Source organism: Eptesicus fuscus, chromosome 4 (assembly GCF_027574615.1).
Source record: "Eptesicus fuscus isolate TK198812 chromosome 4, DD_ASM_mEF_20220401, whole genome shotgun sequence".
Classification (NCBI taxonomy): Eukaryota; Metazoa; Chordata; class Mammalia; order Chiroptera; family Vespertilionidae; genus Eptesicus; species Eptesicus fuscus.
Window position 1 is genome coordinate 9,080,445 of NC_072476.1, and position 22,905 is coordinate 9,103,349.

Consider the following 22,905-nt stretch of genomic DNA (forward strand, 5'->3'; position numbering starts at 1 on the left):
GTATACGTATGAATATGTCTGTAAGATGAATTCCAGGAAGTGAAATTGCTGGGTCACAGAGACTATAGATCTTGAGGAGTCTGCTCTTTAAATAATGTTTGAAGGCATGGTGATTCCGCGAGAACGGAAATTAAGCAGAAATTCCTGAGCGGAATTCAGAGCTGGCTCTACCAACATCCTGGCATCTGACAGTGCGGGAGGCCAGGAGGCCAGGGGAAGAGGCTGAGGCCATGGATGAGAGAGAGAGAGAGAGAGAGAGAGAGAGAGAGAGAGAGAGAGAGAGTGTGTGTGTGTGTGTGTGAGACAGAGAGAGAGAGTGTGGTGGGGGAGGGGTAGAGAGATGTGTAGGACTGGCCTGGCAGGGTGAGTGTAAGTGGATTTTCTTTTTCTTTTTTAAAATCAGCTGGTAAATTCCTGAGACAGGGGAGGCTCTTTCTGGAAGCCCTGGGCCAGAGAGCCATGCTGGGGCCTGCGTGCTCCCGGCAGGCGCAGGCCTGCGTTTAACCCCCCTGGTCTTCTGCCTGGTCGCTTGACCTTTGTGATTTGAGGGGGAAGGGCAGAGGAGTGTCACTGTCGACTTTAAACAGAGTAACCCCGTGTTAGCCGCCTCCTGAGCAGGGTGGGACTGGGCCTCCGGATCGCTGACGCTCCTGTGGTCAGGCGTCACAGCCACCGCATCCCAACATTCCGAATATGTAGATACTGCAGAGTACTCGGTGCTCTCGGTGTGAATTCTCCGTTCTTGAGTCTGTTTGGATTCTTCTCCGGGCGAGCTGGGTTTCAGTGGCGGCCAGCTTTTCCAAGAATGGCTCTCACGTCCGAGAACGTCGGCCACTGCCTTTAGAGCTGAAGGCACATCTCACTCTCTCTCCCCCCGACGCCCCTCCCTACACCCCCCCACCCTCCAACCCCCCCACCTCCCACCCCAGGAAGCAGCCGCGCCTGCATTTCTGCGTCCTTCCTCCTGAGGGTGGGGTGGGTGCTGCTTGGGCAGCCTGGTGGCCCCTGAGGATGGGACACCGTGGAGGGTCAGAGGGCCGTCACTCAGTGAGAAACGCTGGCTGCCGATCTCGGGGCAGCCGGACACGGGACTATCCGCCTCCCCTCCCGTGTGTGGGGTATCTGTTACTCTCCAAGTGTCCGTGGCCGCTGTGCTGGGCCACACAGGCCTGCGCTGCGGGATGCCAGCGGACGTCATGCATACGAACAGGACGCGAGCGGCGCGGCCCGGCCGGCTCTCCGCCTGGAGTGGGCCTCGGAGCCGAGGGCTCCTTGTCCCAGCGTCCCCTCCCTCGGTCATTCTCCCATCACCTTTCTGAGTTTGTTCTTAGCACATGCCCGGTTCTACTAAGACTGTTTTTGTTGCTGTTGCTCTATATTGGCTCAGCGTTACATAAATGAACGTAAAGGGAAGCTTTATATTACAACTGGACGTAGGAAACCAGCACCGCTTGCCAGAAATAGAAGAAAGATGCACCGCACGTGTCCCTTTGTGTGTGTGTCAGACAGCCCTAGCGGGATACGTTTGCCGTTCCTCTTTTCTTCCTCTTTTTTTTAAAGAAGATGAACAAAGTTAACGAAACCAAAACTCTCTCCTGGAAGTAGATGAGAAGTCGGAAGGGAGCCGGGAAGGGAGAATGGCTCCCCGTGGCGGATCCGGTGTCCTTTAGCGCCAAGCCCCGCCGGGGACCGCCTGGGGGACGTGAGGGGAAGCCTGGCCAGTGTGATACCCCGGCTGCTGGAGTCTTTTGGCAGCACCGGCACGTGGTGGCGTGAGCCTTTCTCACGCTCTTCCCCAGGGAGGGGGGTGCCGCCCCGAGGGGCCTTTCTGTGCTGGCCTCTCCTCTGGTCCTGCTCCTGGGACCACTGGTTCACTCTGTGCCGCAGAGTCAAGCAGAATGAACCGGATCCTTCCTGTAAGTCCCATCCCTCCAAACAGGGCTGGGGGCTCTGGAGTTAGAGCGCCGGGGGGATCCTGGTCCAGCACTTGCATCTCTGTGCTGTTGGCCTCAGTTTCTCCACCTGATAAGTGGGAATGAAATAGTGCCTCTTTCATATGGTGGCTATGGGAATTAGGCAGGCGAGTGCATGTGGAGGTTTGGAACCGTGCCTGGCACACAGTAGGTGCTCAGTAAGCGTTAGCTGTTAGTATTTTCTGTAGCCACGGAGTGCGGGGCCCTTGAGCTTCCAGACTTCCTCTGGGTTAGAAGGCAGGGGACTCAGGCTCCAGTTTTAGCTCAATATCTGACATGTGATGAGAACTTAAGCAACTCATGAGCCCTTCCCGGGGCTTGGCTTCACACCTGGAGACGAAGGATGGTGGGCTCCGTGGTCCCTAAGCCCCTCCTCCCACCTCTAGTTGACAATCCTGTGCCGAAGGGGAGGAGGGGGCAGCCAGGGCCAGCTCTCCCCAGTGTGCCGCTGAACAACCACCACAGCTCCCCGCCCAAACCCTCAGCTTCTCCTTCAAAACAGACTTGTGGGGCGCGAGCAAGGACAACGCGGGGAGGATTCGTGCTGGGATCCGAAAAGGGCGGAATGAGGCTGGGGTGGCGGGAGCACCAGGGTGGCCTTGCTTTAACGACCCGGCAGATGGGATGACAGTGAATACACACTGCCCTCTGTTTACCAGGCTCCCTTGAAAGCTGGAGATGACAAAGGTTGTGAACACTTACCGAGGCCTTGTCAGGCACCAGCTGTCTCACATGGACGATTTCCTTTGGCCCCCAACTGTGTATAAGGTAACGCCAGCTGCTGTAACGAACGAACCCGGCGGTACCAGTGGATCAAGACAGTCGCCATTTATTTCTTGCTCGTGTAATGCTTCAGTTCAGGTGACCAGGGGTGACGGCTCTCCTTTACGCAGTGACTCGGGGACCAGGCAACTTCCACACCGCGCCTCCGCATGTCTTAGCACCTCGGAGTCCTCTGCGTCTGGGCGGCACACCCGCGGCGCCAAAGCCCTCCCCCCCGCCCCCTCCAGGCAGTGACACACATCACCCACACTCACATTCTAGGGCCAAGAACCGGTCACAACAGCGGATGCTGGGACATGGTGTGCCTGGCTGGGCAGCCACTTCCTAGCCGTAAGTCCACACTACAGAAGGAGCGGTGCCTTTTCTGGAGGATAGCTAGCTGTTTCTGCCACGTCTTATGGGATGGAGATGACGGTTACACCCACTTTACAGATGAGGAGACTGAGACCTAGACAGTCTGTCCTGTCAGGGGTCAGAAAGTCTGTAAGTGGCAAAGCTAGGACTTGAACTCAAAACTTCGTGAGTTCAGAGCTCTTACATTTAACCACTCTGGTGTTAATTTTCAATAGGCATTTAGATTCTTCCAGCTGTAAAATTCTGCGGAACAAATTCTTCCCTTCTGTTTGCCCACGGTGCCCCAAATGCCCGCGCAAGGTGCGTCTTGGGGCCTCGGCGACCGTCACGATGCCAGGTGGGATCTTGGTCTCCACTATTTCCTCCGCTTGGACAAACGATCACCCCCCGAAAGACAGCCCACATTTTGGACTCCTGCCAGAAATCAAGGCAGGGTACCATCTGTAAGAGATAAATAAATCAAAATATCATCAGCGGATAAGTGTGTGCCATCTGCTGCCCTGGCAGTTGAACTGGCAGAGGCCTCGGGAGAATTCCAAGGAGGCACTTGCCAGGCCCCACCGCCGGCCTGCGTGGTGGGGGAGGGGCCGCACACAGGGTCTGCTGGCATCTGGCATTTTCCTTGGCTCCCGGCTTCGGGGCTGAATTCCTTGAATCTGGCCAGCGAAGGTGGGTGAACTTTGGCCCTTGCCACGCAGTTAAACTAGTTTCTCATCGGCCGCATTTGTTGGGGGGCCAGGACCAGCGAGCCGCCGCCCCCCCCCACCCCCCCAGCAAGTTGGAAGCACTGACCACAGGGAACTCTAGCCCCGCGCCCACCAGGAGGTGGGGTTCTGTGTACTCCGGGGCTCAGAACCAGGCTGCGGGCCCCGGCGGCTGGCATCGCGCCATGCGGCCACGTCCGGTGGCCGACGTCTCCTGCCGCGTGGGGAGTCCTCTTCGGAGGGCACCTGAGACTTGCGTTAGTAAGCCTGGATTTTTCTAGAACCTGCTTACTCTGCCAGGAGGCGGGGCAGTGTAGTGGCCAAGTGCAAAGGCTCCGCGTTGGACCATCTCCATGGGAATCCTGTCTCCACCACGGGCGTGTGACCTCAGACAAGTCCCTGGGTTCCCAGCCTCAGTTTCTCCATCTGGAGTGTGTGAAGCCCTGGGGCTGGCGCCAGGCACGTGCAGACACGGCATGCTGGCAAAGGCTACTCGTGGGCCGGCCGGTGAGGCAGCGCCACCCCCCCTCTCCTCCCCAGTCCTCACTGCAGCTCTCCCGACGCCCTCTCCTCCCCCAGCTGCACACAAACCTCCTCAACACCATCTGCTGGGGGATGGGATGAAGTCACGATCCTCGGAGCGGCATCTGGGGACCCAGCCAAGGATGCCGGGCTCCCAGGCCCCTCCCTCGCGCTGCCCGTCTTCCCGCTTCCACACCTGGGCTCCGGCGTGTGTGTGCCAAGGGCAACCTGACCGGCCCTCAGTGCCCCACACCCCTTCTGCCAGCCTTGGGCATCTTCTCCGGCCGCCTCCCTGCCGGTTCCCGCCTCCTGTGCAGCCCAGGCGTCCACACCGCTCCTGCTCGGCCTGGGAGGGGGAGTGCGGTGTGTCTCTACCCCAGGGCCCAGGGAAGGGGTCAACATAGCTTATCCCTGGAGCCACGCACGGGGTGGGGGTTTTTCTCCTGCCTTTTTCTGCTTCATCCTCTCGCTAGCCTGGAAGGCAGGTACTCAATGACTGCCGTCTGGCAGGCTCGGGGAGGCTCGGGGGGGTGGGCGGCGGCAGAGGAGGGACAGGAACGCAGGCCCGGGGCTTTGGAGCACCCCCGCGGGAGGCGTGTGGGAGCTGTGCTGGTGACAGAGGGTGTGGGAGGCGGCACACCAGGCTGCTCCGTGCAGATGTCGCCTGATTTAACCCTGACGGAAGGCGTCTTGCTTCACACCCATCACCTCGTTCAGTCCTCAAGCAGCCCCACGAGGCGGATGATCATCCTTTACTGGCAAAACCCCAACCAAACACAAACTGTTGCTTACGCGCAGCCCACGGCGAGCAGTGCAGGGGGGCAGCGGGCTTTCCTCGGGAGCACCCCTGCCCGGCCTCCCCCGGCCCTGCTCCCGCCTGCCCTGGCTGCCTCCGCACGCAGGTTCTCGCTCACGTAGCCGGACCTGCAGGGGGCGCTGGGCTGAGTCCGGCATCGGGCCTGAGCGGGGAGCCGGAGCGGAGGCCGCCGCCACCTCTGGTCCCGGGTGGATTCCGGTCTCCCCAGGGCCTGTGCCAGGTCTCCTCTTGGTGGGACTCCGTGTGCCCGCTGAGGGCAGCTTCGACGAGGGCAGCTTCTGAGCCGCCCACCCCACCTGGGCTCGGCCGGGCCCCCGAAGACAGGGGGTGGGTCAGAGGGCCGCGCCAGGCCGGGGTCACGGCCTCTGGGGCTGGGTTTTATTCCCACGCGGCGGAAAGCCCGCCACAGCCCCACAGGTGACGGACGCCGCGGGGTCTAGGGACAGGTGACTTCGCACTTGTGTTTCCGGAGCAGCAAATCCTTCGGAAAGGCGTGTAGATACAACGTGGGGGATTTGTTTCAGAGCAACCCATGGTGGTGAGGACAGGAGTTTAGACGAGGCAAGGCTGGCCCTGGGGTGACCGTTGGAGGCTGGGAGTGAGGCCATGGGGCTCGTCACACTAGTCTCTCTGCTTTTGCAAAAAATGGAAACTTCCGTCATAAAACCTGTTAAAAAGGTTTTGCAGCCGAAACCGGTTTGGCTCAGTGGGTAGAGCGTCGGCCTGCGGACTCAAGGGTCCCAGGTTCGATTCCGGTCAAGGGCATGTACCTTGGTTGCAGGCACATCCCCAGTAGGGCGTGTGCAGGAGGCAGCTGATCGATGTTTCTCTCTCATCGATGTTTCTAACTCTCTATCCCTCTCTCTTCCTCTCTGTAAAAAATCAATAAAATATATTTAAAAAAAAAGATTTTGCAGAGACACTTTATGTGTCTGAGTCCAAGCTGGTCTGGCCGCGGAATGGCCTGGTCTCCGCCCCCTCGGACAGGCCAGGCCCTGGGGATGGAAAGAGCTTTGGGGAAACACAGACCCGGGTCCAGTCCCCATCCCACCGCTTCTGGGCTGTGGAACCTCGGGCGCGTCACTCTGCATGTGCGGGCCTCAGTTTCCCCGTCTGTACAATGGGTATGGACACTGACCTCGCACACTGCTGTGTGCCACGCCCTCAGCACGGCGCTGGCTGCACTCTCCGTGGGTCCCCGGGTCCCCGCTCCTAGGCCATGGGACACCTCTAGATCCCACCTGCTGGGGGCCACGCCGGCGGGCCACGCTGTGCCCGAGGGAGATGTGACAATATGATGGGAAATATTGCCAAAAATACACAGAAATTCAGAGCAAGGAGACATTTCTTTGGCACAGGGCAGGCGGTGGGTGCACAGAGCGGGCTTCGTGGCGGGGGTGGGTGGGTGTTGAGCTGCGGCTTGAAGGCTGGGCTGGTTCAGAGGGGGAGAGATGGGAGGAGAGATGTTGAGACTGGGAGGTGGGAAAGGCAGGGGGGCCCGTCTGAACCAGCGCATGAAGGAAGCAACAGGGTGGGTAGGGCAGCATTCAGGTGTCATGTCCGGGGTGACCGAGGTGAGGGATGAGTGGGCTGCCCTGGGCTCGCCCCCCTCCCCTGGACAGTGAGGACGCCCCCTGTGCTGGTCTCTGCCTGTAGCTGGGCCCTGAGCTGCCCCAGGGCTGCCGTCCACGCTCACCTTTGCCGACAGGCGCAGGGCCATGCTTTCAGGGATCTGCAGAGTACGCCCTTTGGTGTGGTGTTGATGAAGGCAATTTATGGAACGCTCTCGTGTTCCTCAGCCCACAGCCGTGTCCAGAGCACCTGCTCCCGTCCCTGGCTTGGAGGACACAGCAGGGATGAGCGCTGGTCGCGGAGCCTGTGTGTCGGCGCAAACACGCGGCCTCCCGGTCGCGGGGACACTGTTGGTCGGGTGCCATTTAGAAGAGCCAGGGACGCCCTCCTTTGGAGCTAAAGTTCCGAGCGGCCGATGCACTTAAATATAAGGACGGAGGCTCTACAAGGCCGGGGACTTGCCTGCTGGTTCCCTGCGGAACCCCAGAACCTCGAGCAGAGCCTGGCATGCAGCGGGTGCTCCATAAACGTGGTTGAGTGCAATTGCATTAATAACACATTCTATGAAGGAGACAAGAAAGCAGGGTGGGGTGTGAGGCAATGGGTGAGGAGGGGCGAGGGCAGCCTTGGGTGGGTGCTGGCTGTTCCCCATTCGCCTCCACCCCTCTGTGCCGTGGGAGCCCGCCCTGCGCAGAAGGAATGGCCCGGACTCCTGCACCCTCTGCCTTCTCCTTGGTTGTGGCTGGTGGGAGGCACCAGCAGGAAATCAGGCGGAAGGAGAGAAAGGTTGGGGTGTTTCTCCCCTCCCCTGTCTCCTTCTCTCCCCGTTGAGGTTTGATAGTAACTTGCATGGCTCTAAAAGTGTGGTTCCAGCCCGGCCGGTATGGCTCAGTGGTTGAGCATCAACCCATGAACCAGGAGGTCACGGTTCGATTCCTGGTCAGGGCACATGCCCAGGTTGTGGGCTCGATCCCCAGTGTGGGGCGTGCAGGAGGCAGCTGATCAATAATTCTCTCTGATTATTGATGTTTCTATCTCTTTCTCCCTCTCTCTTCCTCTCTGAAATCAATAAAAATATGTATTTAAAAAATAAATAAAATAAAAGTGCGGTCCCAGCACAGCAGCATCAGCCGCCCGGGAACCTGTTAGACATGCAGAGTCTCGGGCCCCATCCCAGAATTTCTGGTTCCGGTGCCGCTTCCCTGGGCGAAGCTCCTCCTTCGCGGCCCCGCCTCTCTCACAGGCCCTTTCCCTCGCTTGCCCCTTTGGGATGGGGAGGTGCGGCCGCCGCGCTGCTGGCTCCTCACCCGCCCACACGCCCAGCGGTCTGCTGGGAGGGCCTTCCAGGTGCCGCCTGTTTCCTGCCGGGACCCCGATGTGCAGATGGCCTGGCTACACAGGGCACACCCTCGCCAGGCCTGCCGGTCCCGGAGGCTGGCCTCAGCCCCCGCTGGCCGTTGCGAGCTCTTGAGTTGGTCACGTTTGCATTGGGCTGGGTTGCAAGTCCCATCTGCTGGCCGCCAGCCTCGGGGCCAGGGGTCAGGGGAGGACCCCGTGCAGACATCTCCCTGGAGGCCGTGGTGGGTGCAAACATGCCCTTCACTCTTACGGCAGGGGACGTCCTGGTGCCTATTTCTCTGGTCACGTGATCCAGGGCTGAGGCTCCCTGCTGACGGTCTCCTAGTCCCATGGGGGCTGTGGGACCCTCACTGGGTGCAGGATTTTTGCAGAGCCTGTGACCTCTGACCCCAACATCCAGCTTTGCCAGGCCATTTTCCTGGAAGGCACTGACATCTAAAGGGGCTGTGGGGGCCCTGCTGCTCATAGATCCCCAAACATTCACCACCCTCCGAGGTCTGCGGGCTCCACCCTCCTCCCCTGCGCTTCTTCCTCTGCCTCCTCCCTGCAGTGGGCAGCGTTGCCTCCTGTGGGCTCAGGAGCACAGTGGACCTGTGGGACCCTCCTTCCTGGGAGCAGATGCTGACTCTTGTACCGTCTTCATCTGAGTAGCTCACCGTGAGCCAAAGGGCATCAGATGCCCAAGGGTTTGGAGCAGACAGTGGAGGCGCAGAGCCCCCAGGCACGGGCCCCCAGGGAGCCCAGGCACCCCTGGAGCTGCCGCTGGGAGCGCGGGACTCCTGGTGCTGAGCTGTCCCAGCTGCAGCACCTGGTGGTTGACGCAACCCCTTCTGGCCCAGCTGTAGCCACACCATGGAAACACGGACTGGTGACTCACCTCTCGCAGGCAGGAACGCGGAAGGCTAATGTCGCACGTCTAGGAAGTGATGGAGCCAGGGCCCTGCTCTGAACCCCTCACACCACCCTCCCTTCCGGCCCCCCCCGTGATAGTGGTCCGCGCAGCCTCGTCTCTCCTCCATCAGCCTGCGGAGGGCCATGTCCTGTGTCCCCCGACCCATGTGTGGAGATGACGACGACGACGAGGGCCACCATCTCCTGAGCACCCACTCCGCTCCAGGCGTCGTGTCCCAGCCCTTTGCCCATGTTGAGTCTTGACAACATCCCTGCAGGTGCTGTGCCCATTTCACAGTCCAGGAAAGGAAGGCCCAGAGAGACTGGGGACTCGTGTCGGGAAGTGACAGAGCCAGGATCTGACCCTGACTCCAGAGCTCAGGCCCTTGCTCACTGCTATCCTGCCCCACAAACCACGCTGTTGCGTGAAGGGGTGTCCAGGGCAACAGCATGCGCTGTCATAGAACGGCTTCCTGTTGTTTGTCTGACGTGGAAAGTAGATGCTTTTACAAGTCAGACTGGAGTGTGACTCTCACCCTGGCTGCAGGTTGGAATCGCCTGGGGAGCTTTAAAACCCCATTGGTGCTGGGCCCCACACTGACCCATTACACTGGGGCCTGTGTGGGTGGGTCCGGGGCTTCCCGGGGCCGAGAACCGCTTCGCTCGGATGACCTTTAGGGATCTTCTCAGCTTTCAGGTTCCACGGCTCAGAGAAGGCAATGTGCTCCGCTCCACGGTCTAAAGAGATGAAGGCATTTGTCTTCAGTTTTACGTCTAAACGAAACTCCCTAGTTAAATGCATACATCTTACCTAATAATAGAGAACGATGTAAATTGACCGTACCTTTGCTATGCCCACAGCCAATCAGAGTGAGTATGCAAATTAACCCAACCAAGATGGCGGTTAATTTGCATACATACCTGGGTCCAGGGAACCTCCTCGGCACCCAGGTCACTCCCAGCCGGCCATTAGGTGGAGGCTTTAGGTTTAGGAAGGGGCCAAGCCTGCGATCGGAGGGGCGGGGGTCCCCTTTCCAAGACTAAACCTGGGACGGAGGCTTGAGGCGTGGGAAGGGGCCGAGCCTGCCATGAGAGGGGCAGGGGTCCCCTTCCCAAGTCTAAACTTGGGGCGGAGACTTTAGGCTTTGGGAGGTCCTGGGGGGAACCCCTTCCCAAGCCTAAACCTGGGGAGGAGGCTTTAGGCTTGGGAAGGGGCTGAGCTTGGGATCGGAGGGAAGGGGAAAATATCAATGGAAAGATATCCTCAGGTGAGGATAAAAAGAAAAAGAAAGAAAGAAATGTCATATCCTATGAAAGACACATCTTGAAAATGCTTAAAGAAAGTTGTCATTTTTTCATGGTGAAGGGACTGGGGTCTGTGTTGATGAAAATACCTTGGCAGCAGCAGGGTGATGGGGCTGGCGCCGTCCCCTGATCAGCCCAGTTGCCTCGAGCAAAGGGAGGCCAGACTGCGGCTTAGGTCCGCTCCCAATGGGGTGCGGGCTTAAGCCATCTGTAGGACATCCCCTGAGGGCTCCCAGTATGTGAGAGGTGGCAGGCTGGACTGAGGGACCCCTCCCCAGTGCACGAATTTCGTGCACCGGGCCCTAGTTTAACAATAATTGATAAAGGTGTTACTGTCTTAAGGGCCACTTCTGAAAGCAATAAACCAATATGGTACAGCTTGATCTTTTCCACAAATGGGTAGCTGACCTTTAACATGGACAGTCAGGGTTCGAAGACAAAAATCCCTTCTGTGCTTGGATTTCAGTCATTGGACTTGTCGCCCATTGAAATACCCGTCTTTCTTCTGTCCTCACTATGATTGGCCCGTAACCCTCAGCACTGCCCTGCATGGGCGGTGTGGGCCACGTCTGACCATCTCTGCTCAAGCTTCTTCGGTCCAGTCTTGCCCGTGTAGCGGAAATAGAAGTGTGAGAGCCCTTTACGTTGATGTTGGTGGGTTTTCCCTGTCTGCGTGGAGCTGTATTCCCAGGGGATTCCTTTCAGACCGAGCAGCTCTGCATCGTGGGAATGGCTGGCTGCAGCAGGAAATTCTGTCGTCGCAAGTGGGAACAGCCGTCTGGGAAAGCCTGAGAGCGTGGCGTTTGGAGAGTATGGACCTGGGTCGAGTTCTGCTTCAGCACTTTCTGGCTGTTTGGTCTTGGGCGAGTCACTGACACTCAGAGCCTCAGTTTGCTTGTCTCTACAATGGGGGTTCTCAGAGCTGCATTGCAGGTTATAGGTTTAAAGAGAAGGCAAACACACGTTTAAAAATAAACCACTCAACAAACTAGGAATAGAAATGAACGCCCCCAACCTGATGAAGAGTATCTGTGAAAAGCCTACAGTTAACATCATATTTAATGGTACAAGAATGAATGCTTTCCCCTAACAGCAGGAACAAGACAAAGGTGTCTGCGCTTGACACTTCTATTCAACGTTTTACTGCAGGTTTTAGCCAGAACAATTAGGCAAGAAAAAGAAACAAGACATTGAGATTGGAAAGGAAGAAGTAAAGCTATCTCTCTTTGTAGATGACATGACCTTATATACAATAGATATTAAGAGTCCACTAAAAAACTATTAGAACTGCCCTGTATAGGTGGCTCAGGTTGGAGCATCATCCTATACACCAAAAGGTTGTGGGTTTGATTCCCAGTCAGGGCACATACCTAGGTTGCGGGTTCGATCTCTGGTTGGGGCGAGTATGGGAGGCAACCAATCTTTCTTTCTTTCTTTCTTTCTTTCTTTCTTTCTTTCTTTCTCCCTCTCTCAAAAAATAATAAACATATCCTCAGGTGAGGATGAAAAAACCTATTAAAACTAGTAAACAATTTCAGGAGGATTGTAGGGTACAAGGTCAATATGCAAAAATTAATCATATTTATATACACTAGCAAGGAACAATCAGAAAGTTAAATTAAGAAAACAATTCCATTTATAATAGCATCAAAAAGGATAAAATATTTAGAAAAAACCTAACGAAATGCAAAACTTATATTCTACAAACTACAAAGCATTGTTGAAAAAAATTAAAGATCTAAATAAATGAAAAGATATCCCATGTTCATGGATTAGAAGACTTACTATTGTTAACATGGCAATATTCCCAAGATTGATCTACAGATTCAATGCAATCCTTATCAAAATTACAACAGGCTTTTTTCATAAATTGATAACTTGATTCTAAAATTCATATGTGAATGCAAGGGGCCTAGAATAGCAAAAATCATTTTTTTTGAAATATATTTTTATTGATTTAAGAGAGGAAGGGAGAAGGAGAGAGAGATAGAAACAATGATGAGAGAGAATCATTGGCTGCCTCCTTCATGCCCTCTACTGGGGGTTGAGTCTGCAGTCGGGGCATGTGTCCTGACCTGGAATCAAACTGTGACCTCCTGGTTCATCGGTCAATGCTCAACCACTGAGCAACACTGGCCGGGCGAGCCAAAATCAATTTAAAAATGAAAAGCAAAGTTGGAGGACTCACACTTCCCAATTTCAAAACTTACTATAAAGCAACAGTAATCAAAACAGTGTGGTACTACATAAGGATAGATACATACATCAGTGGAATAGAATTGAGAGTACAAAACAAATCTTCATATTTACAGCCAATTAATTTTGACAAGGGCACCAAGATAATTCAGTGGCGAGAGACTAGCCTTTCAACAACTGGGACAATTAGATGTCAAGATGCAAGAGAATGACACATAAATAACTCTAAATCTTAGAGTGAAAATTATAAACTCTAAGAAAGAATAAGACTAAATCTTTATGATCTTAGATATGACAGAAAAGCACAAGTAACAAAAGAAAAATTAGATAAGTTTTTAAATTTAAAAATTAAAAATATTTTAATTAAAAAATTTAAATTCATTAAAATTTAAAACTCTGTCACCTCAAAGAATTCCACCAAGAAAGTAGAAAGACTATTCACAGAATGGGAGAAAATATGTGAAAAAAGATGTATATAAGGTACTTGTATGCAAAATATGTAAAGAACACATACAACTCAACAATAAAAATGACAAATAATCCAATTAAAAATGGGTAAAGGGACTGAATTTCTCAAAAAATGGCCCAGAAGTACATGAAAAGATGCTCAACATTATTAGCCATTAAGGAAATGTGAGTCAAAAGCACAATGAGATACCACTCCCCACCAGCAAGGTTGCCTACGATCCAAAAAGAGAGACAATGGCAAGTGTTGACAAAGATGTGGAGAGATGGGGACCCCGGACATAGCTGGTGGGAATGTGAAATGGGGTACCTCCTTTGGAAAGCGGTCTAGCAGCTACCAAAGATTAAACATAGGGGACCCCGCATTTTCTCTCCTAGGTATCTACCCAAGAGAAATGAAAACTTGTCCTTATAAAAACTGTACATGGATGTTCATAGACAGTCAAAAAGTGGAAACAAACCCAAATGCCCACCAACTGATGAATGGATAAATAAAATATGGTGCATTTGTGTAACGGAATGCTGTTCTGCAACAAAAGGCATGACGTACGGACACACATGGGCGGCCTACAGCCGTGATGCCGAGTGAGGGGAGCCAGAGCAGGACGTCCAGAGAGAAGGGGAACTGGCTGGTGGCTGGCCAGTGCAGGGAGGGTGCGGGGGGTGGGGACTGACTGATAGCACGGTGTTGTTTTTTATTGGGGGGTGGGGGTGGCGGGTGATGAAAAGTTCTAAAATTGGTTGTGGTGATGGTCACACAACCTTGGGGATATACTAAGAATACACTAAAAACCATTGGATTATATATTTTAAAAGGATGAATCATATGACATGTGAATTATATCTCAATAAAACTGTTAAAGAGAAAGAGAAGGCTGAATACCTCGTACAGACATCTTCAATGGCATCGAGCTGCCCAGTGGTGGGGGGAAGGCGCTGAAGGCGGGGGGCGGACCAGGAGGCCTGAGCTCCAGGAGGCCTCTCCCTTGGGCCCCACAATGTTTGAATTTCTTTTAAAATCAGAAGAGAAAAAAGTTAACTTTTAGGTGAAGAAAAGATGTAATATATGTTAATATATTCAGTTATAAAATATAAATTTTAATTAATTTATTTTTATTTAATCTTCACCTGAGGATATTTTTTCCATCGATTTTTAGTTAGAGGGAGGGGGGAGAGGGAGAGAGAGAGAGAGAGGGAGAGAGAGGAGAGAAGCACATTGATCTGTTGCCTCCCACACGCACCCAGACTAGGGATTGAACCTGAATCCGAGGTCGTGCCCTTGACTGGGAACTGAATCTGCGACGCTTTGGTCCACGGGCCGACGCTGTGATCACTGAGCACACTGGCCAGAGTCTGAATTTTTATTTTATTTATTTTTTTATAAAGGAAGGGCTGCAAAGGGCAAAAGTGCCTGGGGCCCCTGCGGTCTTCGTGCAGCCCTGGGTGCTGGTCTGAATCCGGCCGTTAAAATCTCCCCTCTCTGACTTTGAGGAAACAATATGAACCTTAAATAAATTTAAAACGGTTCCTTCACAATCCATCCATTCTAGCTCATCATCCACTCTCCTTTTCTAAATCCTCCCTCCCAGCTCTGGCTGCCAGCAAGCGGCTCTCAGCAGGTGATGACCTCGGCACCCGGGCTTGCTGTGCGGCTCAGGCTGGCACTCGGCGCCGAGCCCCACCTTCAGCGTCTGCACAGGGAGGCGAGGTTCTCCCCTCAGTGTAGAGCGTAGAGAGGAAGCAAGCACAGCATGGGGAGGGGGGGTCAGGGGGAGGGTGGTGGTGGTGGAGGGGGGCACAGGAGCGGCGTCTGCCCACCTGTGGCCCGTGACCCGGAAGGGATCATATAAGAGAGGAGGCTTCTCCTTGGCTTACACTCAAGGCCCTTCGTGACCTGGCCTCGCCTCCCTTCTCGGCATCTCCTCCCTCCCCCATGTCTGTGGGGCTGGAAGGAAGTTCAGGAGCCTAGAGGGGCTTCAAGGGACCTTCTTAGATAAGAACTTAGGGAGCTCTAAGCAGACACAGGAGGGGACAATGCTGGAAGCTCCCAGATCTTTTTCACCCCCACCTCACAGCGGTTCCATTCTGACCCAACATCTATCTCCTCCTGGGTCAGCAGAAAAAGCCTAAACCAGGGCTTGGGCGCTCACTCTAGAGGTCATCGGGTCTAGGTCTCGGGCCAGCTGGGTGCTGTAGGTGAGGCTAGGGGTAGAGCGGCAGGGAGTGGTGGGGACTGTGGCAAACTAGAGCCATGTGCCCAGCTGAAGGGGCAGCGTCTGCCCCGCCCCATCTGGCTGCTGCTGTGGGGCGTGGGCCCAGCGTGGCCTGCTCCTCTGGTTCTTCAAGAGAAAACCACAAGTCTGGATTTGTAGGCAACCGTTTCCCTATTTTTAGGACCCTGTGTGGGCCACACAAAATGTGTTGGTGAGGTGGGGAGCGGGGGGGCGGGCAGTGTGTGCTCCCTTTACAAGAAAGGGCCTGGAGGCTGGGCCATATCTTACTCTCACGGCATCCTCGGTGGCCAGCACAGGGCTCAGAGGAAAGACGGAAGGACTCAAGTTTCTTATAGACACATCGTTTGGGTGCCAGGCATTCTTTCATTTATTTCCTGTTTGTTCGCCTGTTCACTTGTTCATTTATTCATGTGCCCCTTCAGCAAGTATTGACTGAGCACTCACTGTGTAGCAGGCACTACTCTAGGGGTTAGGGATGGGGAGTGTCAGGGGAGATTGGGATGCTAAGCAGATTAGTTAGAAAGGCCTCCCTAGAAGGCACCATCCGGGGAAAGTGATGGAGGAGAGAAGGACGAACCATTCGGCTCTCTGGGGGGAGAGTGCTCCCGCCGGTGCCAGGGCCCTGAGGCAGGGATGTGCCTGGCACATCTGAGGGTCAGCAAGGAGGCCGTCGTGGCTGGAGTGGGAGACCCAGAGGGAAGATATTACTGGTGGATGAAGTCGGGGCGGTGATGGGGTCATATCGCACGGGGCTTTGTAGGCCACGGTGAGGACATAGGTCCTGACTCTGAGTGAATTAGGAATCCTAGGCGGGTTCTAGCTGATCAGAGCATAATCTCAGGTTATAACAGGACCCCTCTGGCCTCTGTGTGGGTCAGGGAAGACACAGGGAGACCCGGGCAGAGGCTGCTGCAGCCACCAGGTGGGGGACACGGTGGTGCTGGGCAGGGCAGGTGATGCGAAGTGGTCGGGTTCTAGGTGTCCTGGGAAGCTGGAGCCACAGGCCAGCTGTGGGGGTGTGCGGGCGAGAGAAATCGAGGCTCTGGCCTGAGCACCTGGGCAGTGGGGTTCCATCCACCGAGCTGCAGATGCCCTGGGACGTGGCGCCTGCCTGTGGGGCTTACAGCATGCGGGCCGTCCACCCACCAATCACACGCAAGGAAGGTCATCAGTGACTGGGTGCCCTGTAGGAGAAGGCACGTGCCGTGGGGCTCGTAACGGGGGAGTGCGTTCCGGCAGGGGCGCAGGTGCGTGAAGCCCTGGCGGGGGGAGGGAAGGCGCGGACACGGGGGCTGAGAGGAAGGAGGTAGGGGTGAGGGTGGAGAGGCCATTGGAGGCCAGTCCTGGGTCCACGTGAGCCATCTTGGCTTTATCCTTCGGGGAGAGATCCAAGGGTTTTGAGCAGGTGTGTGCATACGTGTGTGTCTGTGTGTGCGTGCACGTGTGTGTTTGATGTGATCAGAGCTGTGTTTTGACTACATCCCTGCGGCTTCAGTGCGGAGAATGGATTGGACAGAGGCCCTGGCGCCCCGTGAGGGGCTGTGGCCTCGCCCTGCTGGGCCCGACGGTGGGAAGTGACAGGGCTCTGAGGGGATGGGAGAGACAGGACTGGATGGGCTGGGAGGTGAGAGCGGAGGCGGCATCCCAGCTGCTGCTCGGCCATGTCCCGCAGGGACAGTCTTCCCAGGAATAAGGGCCAGAGAAAGAAGCCACTCGGGCTGGACGCTCGGCCCCGGTCCACAGGCTCTCGGGAGGGGCGGCGACAGCCGCAGCGCCTTCTGCTCACGTTCTGAAAAGCCTTCTCTTCTTTTCTAAGGTGAGACGTGCCGCAGCTTCATTGACCTGGCCCCTGCGTCGGAGAAAGGTAAGCGTGGGCCCCTCCCTCTCCAGGTGTGGGCCTCCCCCTCCAGGCACGGCCCTGCCCCCTGCTGGGGCTGCCCGCCCCGGGAGAGGGGAGAGCGCGCCTTCGGCATGCCTGGCCGGGGGCTCAGCTGGACCCCTGCAGGGCACAGAGCTTCTCCCAAAATCTCTCCCCAAATCGCCGTCGGTGAAGCGTGAGAGGAAGATCATCCCACCCTCCCTGCCCGTGGGCGGTGCTGGAGGCGCCACACTCCCGTCACATCCAGGGCACGCTGGGACTGTAGGAGCGGACATGAGGGAGCTGGGGTCATGTGGGTAGATGTATGTGTCCACGTGTGAGCATGCGTGTGTGTGTGTGTGTGTGTGTGTGTGCACATGTGAGTGTGTGTGGATGTGTGTACACCCGTGTCCGTGTACAGTGACAGGTGGCTTGCTGTGCCTCCTTCTGGAGACACCAGACCTTTATTCCTGCTTCTTTTATGAGCCCCCGGCCTGGAGAGGTTGCATCTTCGTGTTTTACTGGCCTCAATATTTTACTCCCAGGGCTTGGCGGCCACGCCGAGGACCTCCTGGCTGTGTCTATAAAAGTGCTCACCAGGAGGCCGGGTGGGCGGGCTCTGCAGCCAAGCTGCTGAAAGCCGTTCATGGACTCCTGCCTCTCGAGCACTTGAGCTGTCCCTGGGTCAGTGGGGTTTGCCGGTGGCAGCGCCGGTGGCCTCTCCCCGACCTCCCGCTCTGGCCCCCCCAGAGGCTCCTGCGGGAGCGAGGCCTCACCGTGTCCTCACCACACCGTCCACTCCACAGAGCAGAGATGAGCGACTTGCTCAGGGCCCACAGGGATTCTGGGCCAGTGCTTGAGCCCAGGCGTGCTCTCCCGCAAAGAACATTCTGCTCCCAGGCTCTCACCCTGCACCTGCTGGCTCCGGGACTCCCTCCTGTTCTGCAAATGCGGGTATAATCAGGACACAGACCCTGCCTGGCTCCATGCTCACCATGTGCCGGGTACCAATATGAGAACTCCACGCACATTGGCTCATTTAACCCCCATTTTACAGGTGAGGAAACTGAGGCACAGAGCATATGATACCACCCTGGGTGTGACCACAGGCCTCAAGGATGGTTGGCTGCTGGCTGTGCTGGAACTGGCCCAGCGAGGTTTTCGGGTGCACGTGTGTTTGAGACTCGCCAAGGGCGCATGCTGTTTCCTCTGCCTGAACTGCTAGTCAAGGTCTCCCCTGGCCATTGTCACCCAAAAGTGACCTGTTCATCTCTCCAGAAGTGACCACAGCGTTTGGGTGAGGTAGCAAACCTCCATTCCCTCGCCAGGCCCCAGGGGAGCCTCTGTGTGCAGCCAGTTTTCACTCCTGAGCACCAACCACGGGGCCAGCTCTGGGCTGGGCGTCGGGGAGCAAGGGCGAACGAGGCGAAAGGCCGCCCTGCCGGAGCGGAGCGGCTCAGCACAGGGCCCAGCACGGTGGGAGGGCTGCAGCCGCGAACAAAGATGCCCCTCTGCTGACAGGGCCGCCCCTCAGACCCCTGCCCAGAGTCCATGAAGACGTTTGCGTTTCCTCCCGTCGTTATAGTAACCAGATTCCCCAGCAACGATTTGTCAGGGTGTGAAGTTCCCGGTTCCTGGGCCCCAGATGGAGCTTATCCTCACAGGTAGATGGACTCTCACTGGGAGTGACTGAAGAATGAATGAATGAGTGAATGAATGGATGGATGAATGAATGAATGAACTGAGCTCCCATGATTCAGATTTGCTGCCAGGCTGCACTGCAGCATCCTCAGTGCAATTCCCCAATGCCCGTCAGCACGGTGGAGTCCGTGTAGCACCGAGAATGAACCGTGTACCACCGCCCCCAGCAGCACGGATGTTGAGCGAAAGAAGCCAGGTTCAAAGGAGCAGACACTATATGATCCCATTTCTGTAAAGCGGGGAGCAGGCAGAACGAATCTCTGCGGTTAGAAACCAGGACAGTGGCTGCCCTGAGGAGTGGGCGTGACTGAAGGCGGCGTGCGGAGGGCTCTGGCAGCGGGCAGCGCTCGGTTCCCCGATCCGGGTGCTGGTGACACGGCTGTGCTCAGTTCGTGCCAGCTCCTCAGGCCGCACACCTGCCGTGTGCGCACTCTTCTGTGCACGTGGGATACGTCCGTAAAACGTAAAGAAAACCTTTCCCACACCGAGTTCTTGTTATCTTTCGGAAATGAAAATCCTTTCATGGCTCCCAGACTCGCCCAGGACATTTCAATGCAGCGGGCATGGCCCTCCAGGATCCGGGGCTTGTCACTCCGCCTTTTACGGTCCGTGACGTGGACCTTGTGCCCCAGCTCTGCCTCCCCACTTGCAGGCAGACCCCCCAAACTCTCCATCATCTCTCATGCCCCCGTGCCTTTGCACATGCTGTGTCCTCTGCCGGATCTGCCGTCACCGCCTGTTTACCTTGCAAACTTTATTGATCCTTCAAAACCCAGCTTAGACATGACCTCTTCTGAAATGCCAACCTGGACCCCAGAGGTACCCGCTGCGACCGGTCCTGTTAGCACCCGTCACACTGCATTGAGGTCATCCCCTCCAGCAGACTGGACGCTCCCTGAGCACAGGCCCTGGCTCTGGTCCTTCCTGTGCCCCAGGTTGGCACACAGCAAGAATTTTGTGAAGGTTTGTTGAATGAATGAATGAAGGAATGAATGAATGAAGAAGGAACAGGGCCACGTTACAGACTCGAGGTAGCTCATTTGGGTTCAAAAACCTGGACCCTGATTCCGAAGCCACAGTCTGCTCCGACCCCCCTGGGCTGAGCTGTGTGTTAAGCCATCCCTGCTCCCCCCGTTTCCCGTGCGCTGGGATTCCTGGCAGCCACTAGCTGCCAATTCTTGTGGAACAATCTCCGGAGCTTGTAGGTTTCATTTGTTTGATGTTGCAGTGCTGTGTAACAATGTGGCGGCTCCTGGCCACAATCCGGAGTCTTGCCTGAGTCATTTCTCACTCCAGTTTCTATAACGGTCTCTTGTTGGTTCCCTCAACCTCTCTATTCTCCGTCTGAAATCTATTTACAGTTCTGCTGCTCACTTAATTTATTTAGTGCATTCTATTGATTTATGCCATGGAACTGAAACGTGCATAGATCCGAACGTGCTGAGCAGGGAAGGGGGATGGCCACCAGCTCCCACAGATGCCCAGACTCTGATGTGGGAGCGACGAGTGGGCCAGCCCGCTGGCCGCAGCCCGCACACGCGGGGGCCGGGGCGCCCTGTGCCTGCGCGTCCATCCTGGGCGATCTTTCACCCCTGGCTGCCTGGGGAACTCCATCAGCTTGCACGAGCCAACCCACAGGCCCTGGCTCCCCGAAGTCCCCCGTCGCCTGCAGGCTGAGTCGGTGACTCCGCTCTGTGCTCCCAGGTCACCGAGTAGCTGCCTGTGGTCCAGGCCTGACAGCATGGGAGCTCTGCCTCTTACATCCCAACGAGACAGACAGTGCAGGGCTCAGGCAGGAGCCAGGTCCCTGTTCCCGCTCACCTGCCCTTCCCAGCCCAGATGGAGGTAGCTCTTGCAGCCGCTGGCTGAGGGGGACGGTCCATCACCTGAATGGCCCTGGCCCATCTGCGGAGGCGGCCGAGCTCGGGTCCTCCCGCAGAAGGAGATCATTTCCTGGTCATTATCCATAAACTCACAACAGGCTGCACCAGCTGTGCCGATTGATCCTTGAGGCAGGGCAGACAGCCGCCTTGCTATCAGGAACGGGCTGCAGTGACCTCCGGCCACCTCGCCTCAGGCCAGCGGTCAGCATCTCCTGCCAGGCGTGTGCCAGGAGCCAGCACCCGAGGAGAGTCACCTACAGCTTCTGCTCTCGAGGAGCCTCCTTCTGGGGGGCAGACAGGAGGGAGAGCGCCACCTCTCTGAGCCGGGCCCAGCGGGGGGCAGAGGGCTGTGCGGAGGGTGCCACGTGGGGAAGGTCCTGGAGGAGTGGCATTCCGTCTCGTGGGCGAGGGGCTCCAGGGGAGGCCATTCCTGGAGAGTGGGTGGCACGTGCAAAAGAGTGAGCCCCGTGCAGTGCTGGGCCCCAGGCAGATGTGCCTTGGACGTTTGCTGAATGACTGCAGAGTGGGAGGGAAGTAGAGCCCAGAGAGGTTAAGTGCCTTGCTCAAGGTCACACAGCAAGCGTAAGTTAGAGTCAGGCTCCAGGCTCCCGAAGTCTTTTAAGCAGCACCCACCCTCCCTGCGAACCCATCCTTTCTCACCCCCACTCCTTCCCACCTTCCCTCCGGCCTCCTTTTCTCAGCACCACACCCGGCCGGCCCTCCTCCCTTCTCCCTCCTCCCTCCTCCCTCCTTCCTCCCTCCTCCCTCCTCCCTCCTCCCTCCTCCTTCCTCCCTCCTCCCTCTTCCCTCCTCCCTCCTCCCTCCTCCCTCCTTCTGAAGTGCTGGTTCCGCCACTCTCCGTGCTGACATTCTGGATCCCTCTAATTACGCGCTCTTATGAGAGGTGATTGAACCCCTCTGCCTGGCGGAGTGCTGCCCTGGAGATCACAACAGCTAATAATTGCTCTAGTTGCTCTAATTCCAATTATTCAAGATTGTCTTTCCAAGTAATTAGGTGTCGGGCGTCTCACCTCCACACTCAGAGGGCGTCCCATCAGCCCCTGACGGTGACCAGCCCGCACGCTCCTCGTTGGAGCGGTTTCTCCGTGGTGAGGAGCCTGCTCAGTGTAAACAGTGGTCATTTACATTTCCAGAGGCCGTCTTACCGCACTTCGGTGAGAAATGACCGCGGCCATCGAATCGGCCCGGTCGGCCTGCGCGGAGGCTGCAGCAGGCGGGGGCAGGACGGGCCGTCGGCGCGGGGGCTGAGGAACTTGAAGGACGCTCCTTCCAATCCCAGCAAAGCCCTTCCCTGGGCCGATTCCTACCGGATTCCTCCCGAGATCGGGATTTACAACAAATCCTTTTGGCCAAGGCCCTGCGTTCCCTAACAGCCTCCCCTTCAGACGCCGGGCGATGCTCTCAGGGCAATTAGACACACGTGCAAACAGGGCCGCCGCGTACAGGGCGAGGCCACTGGCCGAGCGACTCCGGCTCCCGGCTCCCGGCTCCCGCTGTGGTCGGTGTGAACGGCGTAGGCTGGGCAGTGCACGCCCTGCATGTGGGGGCCAGGGACACAGGTTAAAGATCACACTCACCAACCACACCCACACCCACACCCACCCCATCCACACCCCCCCACCCCTACCACCACCCACACCCACACCCCCACCCACACCCACACACACCCACACCCACACACACCCACACCCACACACACCCACACCCATACCCACACCCCCCACCCACACCCACACCCACCCACACCCCCACCCACACCCCCCACCCACACCCACACCACACCCCCACCCCCACACCCCCACCCCCACCCACCCCACCCACACCCACCCCACACCCACCCCACCCCCACCACCACCCACACCCACACCCACCCCACACCCACCCCACCACCACCACCACCACCCACACCCACACCCACCCCCCCACCCCCCCCACCACCCACACCCACACCCACACCCACACCCATCCCCACCCCCACACCCACACCCGCACCCACACCCACACCCACACCCACCCACACCCACACCTACACTCACACCCCCACACACACCCACACCCACACCCACACCCACCCACACCCACACCTACACTCACACCCCCACACACACCCGCACCCACACCCACACCCACCCCCACCCACACTCACACCTCCACCCATCCCCACCCCCACCCCCACACCCGCACCCCCATCCCCACCTGTGGCTGTGCAGTCACACTGGTCCCGGGCACGGAGGGCCCTGCGTTTGGTTTAATGCTCTCTGTCACTG

At 56.8% G+C, this 22,905-nt stretch overlaps 1 protein-coding gene across 2 annotated transcripts in view; it reads left to right on the top strand.

Moving 5' to 3' along the window:
* The window catches only part of GSG1L (GSG1 like), a 192,487-nt gene that overhangs the window by 50,485 nt on the left and 119,097 nt on the right, over positions 1 to 22,905 (top strand). For both annotated transcript variants that reach the window (XM_054714550.1, XM_008157686.3), the window contains exon 2: positions 16,992 to 17,039. In XM_054714550.1, the coding sequence (XP_054570525.1) occupies positions 16,992 to 17,039 (48 nt within the window). The remainder of the gene's footprint in view (positions 1 to 16,991; positions 17,040 to 22,905) is intronic.